This window comes from Odontomachus brunneus, unplaced genomic scaffold (assembly GCF_010583005.1).
Source record: "Odontomachus brunneus isolate Ranch 3 - 2012 unplaced genomic scaffold, Obru_v1 Obru_scaffold_155, whole genome shotgun sequence".
Classification (NCBI taxonomy): domain Eukaryota; kingdom Metazoa; phylum Arthropoda; class Insecta; order Hymenoptera; family Formicidae; genus Odontomachus; species Odontomachus brunneus.
The window spans coordinates 649,289-659,640 of NW_022639605.1; the positions used below are offsets into that span (position 1 = coordinate 649,289).

The window sequence follows — 10,352 nt, forward strand, 5'->3', positions numbered from 1 at the left end:
CTATGGCCGATTTTTATCCGGTCCACACAAGGATGTTATTTTTGTAAACACCATTGAGAGAATTCTTCGCAATCGTATGTGCCAACAAACCTTTGAGTTTTTCTCTGAAACCTCTGGACAGCGTGGTTATTTCCACAGAACACGCATTAAAACTTTGTCTCCTTGGTTTTTGGATTTTACTCATTTGGACAGAAACATTTTAGTAATTATAGGACGTATAAGGTCCTTTCATACAAATACCGCTGAGCATCTATTTGATAAAGGAATTGTCGATAGCCCATGCTGTGACTGTGGAGAGGTTGAGACTCTGAACCATGTGTATTGCCCGCGCAACTGCCGGGAGTCTGATCTGCTGCGGATTGGTCTGTTCCGCGCCGGTGTTGTCGGACCAATCGAAATTACTGATGTGGCTTTCAGTGACAACGTGAGCGCTTTTAGGGAACTTGCTCTCTTTATTAAGCGTTCAGGAATCTGAGTGACTTTTCTCTTTTGTGATGTTGATCTTTCTTTTTTGGTTAATGGACTTTGTTCCGAAACCATAGACAACAACCAACCAATATCGACAATGCATATCAACCGCGGCGCATTCAATCATTACAATACGTCTTGTTGATGACTATTATACCAGCTTAATATACCGTTGTTTATATCGTCGATATTAAGATTATCTAATAGAAAGTTACTATTTAGTACATGTATCAAGTACGATGTAAACCAAGCCAGTGTTACGGAAAGTGTGTGTGGCCAGCTTTAAAAGTGCCAGCTCCTCAACACTTTTGTCGAACATAACCTGAAACTATGTGAGCCATAAGATCACAAAAATATTTAGCGTTGAGCAAGAGATCCTCTTCGTCCGTGTAAGAATAGTTGATGTCAATTGGATTCGCATTGTGTATCTCGTTAATAATTCTAACATTTCCTAGAAGCGTGCAACAATAAGTGTCGTGATTTATTTTCAACCCCGAACAAGCAAGACGCAACAGTGACTTTTTATTAGCAGTTTACTTAACACTTTTTTTACAACATCCATTTTTTATTAGCAGTTTCTTTAATTGGTTTGGTAACAGTGCCACCATGTCTCAGTCTTCCTTGAAGATATTTATGTCTATTTGACGCTATTCTTTTTATTCCTTTAATTTCAAATGTTTTGCGCTCGCTAAATATTTATAGGTTAAGTATTTCCACACGATAATGATGAAGATTGAGTTGGCTCTATTGAGAAGTAAATTTCGCGGCTCGATACTGGGTGCTTTGGTCGGCGATTGCGTCGGCAGCCCGTACGAAGGTGAAGAGACCTTGACGCCCGGCACGAAAACCGTTCTACAACAGTCTTTTGACAAGTTGGAGGGAGTCGAGTTCAAAGGTTTGAGTTTTGACAATTTGTCTTTGTTTTTTGTTCTCACATGCAATTTCACGGCATTTAAATAACAAGTTTAAGTATTACTCGCCAATTCAATTCGCAATATACGTTAACTATAAACCTCTTTGTTTTCAAAGAATCTTTTCAACTGATGCATACTGATCAATAAGTTAGAGAGAGATAAATATATATTGCTTCAATATAACTTATTGCAGCAGTGTGCATTAATTCAAGAAGTTCTTCGAAGAAGAATAGGCATTATGTGTGATTGTATAGAATTCACTCTACATGTGTATGTCTTGCATGTTGGTTTGTTCAGTAAGTTGCACTTCTGATATGGAGAACTTTTCAACTATATAGCGCCTGTCATGCAGTTTACAGATGACTCAGCAATGACACGGTCTTTAGCTGAGTCATTGGTTGAGAGAAAGTCTCTGGATATCATTGACATAGCAAGACGATTTGTGAAAAGTTATTACCACGAACCCAATCGTGGTTATGGTGCCAATGTTAGAACTGTTAGTACTATATTTTGTATCAATCCCATTATACTGTAATATTTCTTTTATATATATATATATATATATATATATATATATATATACACATATATATATAATTATATGCTGTGAATATAGTTATATATTGAATTTAAAAATATTTAAATGCAAAACAAACTTATGTATACTTATTTGGATATGTTCTGTTATGTTTTGCAATATATAATTGTAATAAAAATTCACTTACATAATTTTTTACAGTAAACAGTATATACAGTATATATACTGTGATAAAAATTTTAAATATTCTATTTTTTATAGTAATTGTAAGTATAATTATAGTTGTATACTATAAGCATACATAATTATGCCTTAAATTATTATGCCTTATATTATTAAGAAATTTAAATTCAAGGAGTAAATGTATTCATGATTTAGATGCTATATTTTACAGTATGTAACTATAATAAAAAGAAAGTTATATCATGTAACTTGTTATAGTATATAACTGTGAAAAGAACTGTAAGCATTGTATTTTTTACAATTATATATGATAAAAATTATATGCTGTAAGTATAATTATACACTGCATTTATAAAGTTTAAATACATAAAAAAAATTTATATATACTTATAGTTTAAGTATGTTGTGCTATTTTTTTACAATATATAACTAATAAAAGTACACTTACATTATAACAGTATATAACTGAAAAAAGCCTGTGAAAAATATTTTTTATAGTACTGTCTTTTACAGTATTTTTTATTCAAAATAATATACTGCAAGTGTATTTTCTTTGTAGTTATACGCAGTTATACTGTAAAGAAATATAACACAATGTATCTAAACCATAAATATGCATAAGTTTGTTTCATATATTTAAATTTTTGTTTAATGGATGATAAAATGCAAACTCTTTTACAAATGTGCAAGATATGCATTCATATTGTAAGATATTGTTTTGACTACAATTTTTTCAAAGCTATAGGTCGTGATAATAACAAGTCATATTTTCTGTTCACACAGGTATTCCAGAAATTACGTGCTAACAAGTTAACGGATATATATGGTCCAGCGAAAGATCAATATAACGGTTTAGGTTCTTTTGGTAATGGCGGCGCAATGAGAATTGCTCCTTTATCTTTATTTTGTTACAACGATCATGATCGACTTGTGGATTACACTACAAAAGAAACCGAAATCACACATACGCATAAGTGGGGAATAAACGGCGCTATTTTACAAGTAATTGCAGACTGATGTCCATTCCCAGTAAACAAAGAACATTAGATCAACATCTTAAAATATTTATTTCATATGTACCTCTTGAATGTTTTCTGGCTTAATATTTGAAAACTATTTCAGATATTGCCGAATATTATGATCTTTTTGAATTTTACAAAAATGTTTTAGAAATATTGAAGTGCTGAAATTACATAATGACGTTGACACGTTAAAACTACGTATTAGAAAACGCTATACGCTATTGAGTATCGCTGCAATAACGTTCTATCGATAATTTTTTGCTTACTGGGTTAATAAAGGACCTATATCTGCCGTATCTAAATACTCATCTCATAAATATGTTATTCTTACAGGCTTTGGCGGTCCAACAAAGTCTAAATTTAAATCCTAACGAAGAGTTGGATGTTTCCAGTTTTGTTGACAATCTCATTGAGAAAATGGCTAAAATTGAAGTGGACCGGACAGACGATTAGTATGTGCCTGATATCCTGATATTATTCGAATGAATGTATCATATAAATACATCGTGCAAATGTTTCTTTTCAATAGTTTAGAATTAGACGAGGATAGCTATAAAGATCAACTATGCGCAATAAAAGAATTAATATCCGAGGATGGCGATGGCCCTCACGACGAAAAGATAGTTCAGAGACTGGGCACTGACATCAACGCTTTGTATTCAGTTCCCACTGCGATCTTTTGTTTCCTGAGAGCGCAAAGGCCTATAAAAGGCATCAAGACTGACAATCCCCTCAGAAGAGCAATTCAATATGCTGTAAGTTACAAATTATATGGAAAACTATCATGATCGAATGAGCATATATCTCGCACAGATAGAAACAGAACTGCCATTTACATTGTCTAATATACTTTCCTTATTACTATCTCATAGATTACTCTGGGCGGCGATACAGACACAATTGCTAGTATGACTGGTGCAATAGCGGGTGCTTTCTACGGCGAACAGAAGCTCAGCCCGCTGCTTCTGCAACATTGCGAAGCGTCGGAACAATTCCGTGAATTAGCCGACCAATTGCTGGATGTAGTTACGCAGGCATAGTTAATTAAATTTGTCGCGTTTATTGTAAGATATATTTAGCAGTTAATTAGTAACGGCTTTTTTTAAATAGATCATTATGCCCTGTGGTTGTTTGTACGCACTTTATTTACATTACTTGAACTACGAACAACAATTTTCTACTTAGGCGACACATTTGTTACTAAATATCAGATTGTAATTACGACACGGAGACTATTTCTGTCTCGTCCGTGTTGCCAAGTATATTTTATAGCTAATAAATGATAAATTAAAAGTGGTAACTCTGAGCTGTCTGGATTTTGTGTATGACTAGTGGTGGTAATTTTTCTACGTTCTACTATTTGCTATACGAATTTTCGATTCGCATTGATTTACTTGTATGGCGATTATAAGCTTTTACAACAAAAATTATAATATTAACGTCCCGCAACTTCTAAGTAGTCAGGGATGTAAATAGAAACGCGCGGAGTCGAAACCGTTTAAATTCCCCTAGTCGATTCGGTTCCTCAACTTCAACGATCACAGAAGTTTTAAATATAAGCACAATCGGTCGCTCAATCAGTCTATAACTTTATCAAAGCATATGCTAAAAGTGCAAAATTCATTAATGACTGGACTAAAAAACATTAATCGTAAATATAGTAACGATACGTATATCATAAAGCGATATCTTATATAAAGTTATAAAAATGTACATAGAGTTCGTTAATATAAAACAATTGTTCTTTTTTTAATAATTTCACATTTTCAGCGCATATTTAACAATGGATTCAATTTTTGCAAACTTGTTCCGGTTTAAAATATTCAAAAAGTGTCTTAAAAATAATTTTATCTCATTCATTCAAGTAAATAGATATTATAACATTAAAAAATGTGGAAACTTTCGACAAACAAGGTTTGCAGATATGTTAATTATACAAACCTGCCGAAAAAGACATCGAATTCGGCATTCTACGAAATATAAATTTCTCAATAAATTTGGAGATACCAAAATGGACGAAGATTTGGCACCTCTTGATCCGTTTCGAAAGATAATTATTCTATATTTTCAAACGTCTTTCACGCATTCTCACACGGACCAGCCATGGTTTTACATATCATCTTACTATTACAAACAATTTAAATATCATATACTCTGAACAGCAATTATGAACACAACGAAGATACCATGATAACACACATGTTTACAAATTGATGCAGATCTCATGCGATTTCCTCTTTCACACTTTACTAATCTTATAAAGAATCTTCATAGAAGGCAGTTATAAATAAATATCTATTATTTAGACAAGAAATAATTTTTGTTTGTATAAATTAAAAGCACTTTATGATTTATCGCAGATTTAGCATTTCAAAAAGTTCCTTGTTATAAAATGTATATTGCGAAAGTTCAGGTTTTTTCTCTCGTAGAAGCGCATACAGATCGCAACTTGCTTCCCTGTGAATCGTAATAAAAGCTAGCTAGGATAAACTTGCGCGAAGTAAGTCAGTAAGAAGATAAAATATTTCCGAAAGAGTAATAAAATATGCAAACGATATAATGTCTTTCTTTTTATACAGGGTGTCCGGTAACTCACGGAGGAGCCACGGTGTACAGGTTAGGTTAAATAAAACATTCATTTACCATTTTGCCAACAACCACTTAAAATTTTGAGTTGTTAATTCAAAAGATTCGTGAATGATCATACGTCATACGGTAGGATCAGCTGTGACGACGTTTGTCACTACATTCAAATTGAACAAAAAAAGTCTTCTACCATTTCCTGAATGAACTCCTTATAGAAATTTAATACTGATAATTTAGCCAGTAATAATTTCTATCGTTTAATAATTTTATTACTCGTACGAGTAATAAAATTACTATTTATTACTGGCCAATTTATCACAGCCAGTGATACTTTTCTATAATGGACATAGATATTTAATTAAAATGATTGGTGCATTATTGTGCACTACTATACACCAAACTTCTTTAATTTATATCTTAGAAACGTGATTATTCGCGAAATGAAGCAATTTTTTCGTTCAGTTTGACTTAATCTATCTGCACACTGCAGTACCTCTGTGAGTTACTGGACATTCTGTATAATAATAATAATAATGGAAGTAGCATAATAGTCCTTAATTTTCCAATAATAGAAAAATTTCAACAAGCCAACATGCGCGCAATTGCGTTTTATTCTATTTAATTGCGTTTTATTTTATTAAAATAATATCTTAACGAATAAAAACTTCATCCTACACGCGTAGAGTGATCAAAAACCCTGTAAAAACATTAGAAAGGTCTTTTCTTGATACCTCAGCCTCTCTTTCGCTCTTAAAAATATTATTTAAATACACTTATCGTGGAGGTCTACGATCTATAGTTGACATAACCGAAAAATAATATTCATAACAATATTCCGGTAGTGATAGAATATCGCTTACGGTCTTTTGTGCCGCGTCTACTAATGAGATGATGTAACAACATCCGCAGGAAGTACATTTATCAGACGTTCTTCGCCAATGAATCATCTGGAGTTTTCAGTGTCATAAATCTCCAAGTCTGAAATTTATATACGCTGCTTCTGCTCCTTCGCCACGATTCTCTTGATTGATAATATCAGAAGTGAAAAAATATATCTTCAAAATTCTTGTGTAAAATACTTTGAAATAAAAAAAAGATATATTCATAACATATATATATGTGTGTGCGTGGTACTTCCAATCGGTCAAACAAATCTGCAGAATGTTTCTTTTTGCTCTAATGATCAATAAATAATAAAAAAAAATTAATGTAATATGCAATCTATTTTTTTTTTATTTATTTTCGCTGATTTTCCCACGTTAATTCTACATTTCTTCGCTTCTGACATCACTGATCAAGATGACCGAGGCGAGAAAACATGTTGATTATGTAAAATGGCATCGAAAATGCATTATCTAGATTTCGAAAATTTAATTGTAAAATAAATGTAACGTCTAAAAGAGGTCATGATATTTCAAATGTCTTGGACCTTCCATTCCCGTATCCCGACTTTACGCGTCAAAGTTGCAACTGAACAGACACGGCGACGGAACAATAACGGAATATTATTCGGTGGGTGAGAAATCTGCGATTGCGCCTACAGAAATTTTCACGGACGTATCGATTAATCGAACACGCAGGAGAGGACTTGTATGAGACAATTCCCTATTCTGGCGCACGTTCGCTGCCCTTGGCTGGCGCATTCCTTCCTCCTGTTTTTTCGGTTATCCTGTCGTTCCTTCTTACCCGGCTTTAACATATTGCAGTCCAGACCGTCACACTTGTACCTGCCGATCCTGGGCGTGTCCGATAACATGGATGGATGAACAGCTGATGCGCCGCGTACCTACAAGTATAAAACAGATACTTTTAGCCTTCCAATAATATAAACATCGCCTCGATAAAAAGGACGGCGAATGAAAGTGCGCGCTCACGTTACTATCCGCCGAGCTCTCGGGATGCCTGAGTATCCTAGAGACGATGTGCACGCATTCCTCGTTAGTCAAGATACCACTCGCCATGGGACCACTGACAAATTCTTGATCGTTCATAAGAAGGTATCGTACGCTGAAGCAAATATCGTCGGAAAGCACAGCTCTTTTGTTGAACGGCAAGGGCTCGAGACCCTGTCTTCGGCATTCGGCTGCGGCCCACCTGTCCAACGCTGAAAAGAGGACGCACTCGCTGCTGAGATTTAAAGTATCACGCCGTGCTAGTTGGGCCACTTCCTGGACGTTGAGTTCTTCGAAATGTTCCTGACGCAGCACCGTTACCGGATTCGAGTCGATCACAAACAGGCACTTGAGCAAGAGATCGGTACATACAGCCGCTGCAATGTGAACGAAAATAGAACGTTAAATATGGAAAATTGGGTGATATCGGACCGGAGGCAAGTTACAAACGAAGCAAATATCGAGCAACAATAATAATAACATTATATCGCTGTTATAATTTTCCATTCAACGATGCAATTGTTATGTACAACGTGTGTTATATTGAATTTAAATATTGTTGAGTGAGGAATTATAATAGTGATGAAATATGTTACTATCACTTGTGATGTTTACTTTATATGGGAAATTAGTTATCTAGTAAACAGTGTTAACTATAACATTACTTAAATGTCATAGTTTCCCATTCAACAATGCAACTATTATGTACAAAATTTGTCGTATCAAACATCGCTGAGTGGGAAATTATAACGGATGTAATGCGTTCCTATTGTAATATTTAATAAACACCAACTAACACAATAAAATTACAACATTATAATTTCTCACTTAACAATATAAGTATTATGTACATGTGTTATATTGCATTTACATTAGCTGCGTTCGGCATTGTAAATCGAAGATGTCGGATTGTTCTTTTACTTCGAAAATGCGTAGAAGTGAGAGAGATATGAGATCTTGTATTTTTTTCATTTTTATGCATCTTCGAGATGAAAGAACAATTCGACGTCTCCGATTTACAATGCCGAACGTAGCTATTGAAGTTACTAAGAAAGTAAGTTTTTATCCAGTAAATACCAACTAATAATCACCCAGTAAACATCAAACAGTAACGTTATATCAATATTATAATTTCCCACTTAATATGTAAGTGTAATATAACATATGGTATATATAACAGTTACATTGTTGAGTGAAAAATTATAACATTGACGTTACAGTTTGTTGGTTTGGTTTGGTGTAAATACTATTTTAGTAGATACTTTACAATAAAAACGCTTTGATCTTTATTTGATTTTTATATATCGTTATATTTTAAACAAAAATATGCAAACTATATATTATTCTTGTAACTTTAAATATAAACGATAATAACAATAATATATAATAATAAATTTTCTTAATAAAATTACCTTTTAGTATACATTTAGTATACAGATAATGTCGCAAATGGACAGACAGGACAAAAAATAAGAAAAAGTTGAATAAGAAATTATAAAAAGAATATGTTCAACAGATACAAAGAAATAAATAATAATTTATTTGACCGTTTGTTTGCAATGTGGACGCGCTGTTTTTGAAAGAACTAAATGTAACATTATTAGGCCGAAAACATACCTATTTCATCGGCTTCGTCTCCGGGCGGCAATGGTGCTGACGGTGAGTGCGACGGTCTGTCAGAGACAGGTGACGTATCGCTTGCGTAGAGTCCTAGGCCCTGATAGATTTCGAGCACGGTTGATTCTGTTAATTTCTTTCCTAGATACGCCGCGGCAAGCCTTGCTAATTCTGGACAGAGATATTGATGCGCAGCGTCAAGCGTAGCTCTGGCCGTCGACACCGATATGAAATTTACCGGTTCGTCGTGAAGATATCTGCAATTTTGAAAGTCGGATAAACACTTTTTCGCTTTTGTCTTTTTTGAGCGTAGATGCTCTTCTTGTTAGCAACGCGGAAAAGAACCTCGAACTACAAATTAATATTTTCTGATATTTCAAAATACTTCATATTCTTGAAGACTGTACACACTTCAAGTCCAATATTCTTATAAGCACTTTCGAGAGAGAAATATTTCTCTTTTGTTGTTACTATGGTAAAAATAATATTTCGAGGGTTCCACAAAGTGAAATGACAAACTTCAAAAATGTTGGTAACATCCCTTATAGAAATATCATACTAAGAATCATTGATAATTACTTATTATCCAGTATTTTTAATACTGAAAATAAGTAATTATCAATGATTCTTAGTATGATATTTCTATAAGGGATAGAGACGATTATTGAAACATTATGACAAACAAAAACAAAGATAAGCACTGACACGATCACGTTACTTTTCTCGTATTTCTTTTTTACACATAGATTTTATACAGGGTGTCCTAGATCACCATTCTCAAATTTTATGAAAGCGTACAACGGATTGACGTGAACATAAAAGTCCCATACCGTTTTGCGATATTTGTAATAAATTTCGAGATATTAATTAAAGAAGATTGGTGAATGATCACGCGTGATATGGTAGATGAGCTGTAGTAGCGATGTGTGCTATTGTGTGCTTGTACATTAGGTCAAACACAATAATATAACAGTTACATCGTCATAATATAACGGAATGTAACGCAATATAATATGTTTGTTACATGTAACATACATGTTAGTTATAATTTCGCACTCAAACGATATTGCAACTATATAACAGAAATATAATATATTACTAAAATGTTATATATATATATATATATATATAT

At 33.5% G+C, this 10,352-nt stretch overlaps 2 protein-coding genes across 5 annotated transcripts in view; one reads left to right on the forward strand and one right to left on the reverse strand.

Annotated features, from left to right (window-relative positions):
• The first annotated feature begins 417 nt into the window (after positions 1-417).
• Positions 418-4,425, forward strand: LOC116850771 (ADP-ribose glycohydrolase ARH3-like). Of its 4 annotated transcripts, none has more exons than XM_032829410.1 (7): positions 418-800; positions 1,171-1,363; positions 1,721-1,878; positions 2,887-3,105; positions 3,459-3,577; positions 3,655-3,880; positions 3,998-4,425. In XM_032829410.1, exons 2-7 carry the CDS (start codon positions 1,192-1,194, stop codon positions 4,163-4,165), a joined length of 1,062 nt encoding a protein of 353 aa, XP_032685301.1. In that variant the 5' UTR covers positions 418-800; positions 1,171-1,191; the 3' UTR covers positions 4,166-4,425. The 4 variants fall into 4 exon arrangements, with proteins under 4 accessions (XP_032685301.1, XP_032685300.1, XP_032685302.1 ...); XM_032829409.1 differs by having other exon boundaries at positions 419-857; XM_032829411.1 differs by lacking the exon at positions 418-800 and having other exon boundaries at positions 1,212-1,363; positions 1,680-1,878.
• Positions 4,426-5,666: 1,241 nt separating this feature from the next.
• Positions 5,667-10,352, reverse strand: part of LOC116850770 (BTB/POZ domain-containing protein 6-B-like) — a 12,773-nt gene continuing 8,087 nt past the window's right edge. The window contains exons 3-5 of the mRNA XM_032829408.1: positions 9,221-9,477; positions 7,586-7,980; positions 5,667-7,497 (exon numbers count right to left, since the gene is read on the reverse strand). Coding sequence (XP_032685299.1) covers positions 7,276-7,497; positions 7,586-7,980; positions 9,221-9,477 — 874 coding nt within the window. The 3' untranslated portion in view covers positions 5,667-7,275. The remainder of the gene's footprint in view (positions 7,498-7,585; positions 7,981-9,220; positions 9,478-10,352) is intronic.

Excerpts from the sequence above, each read along its gene's own strand:
- LOC116850771 (XM_032829410.1), top strand. The coding sequence starts at position 1,192 with ATGATGAAGATTGAGTTGGCTCTATTGAGAAGTAAATTTCGCGGCTCG. Across the intron at positions 1,364-1,720 it reads GGAGGGAGTCGAGTTCAAAG|CGCCTGTCATGCAGTTTACA; the intron begins GTTTGAGTTTTG and ends TCAACTATATAG. Across the intron at positions 3,578-3,654 it reads GTGGACCGGACAGACGATTA|TTTAGAATTAGACGAGGATA; the intron begins GTATGTGCCTGA and ends TCTTTTCAATAG.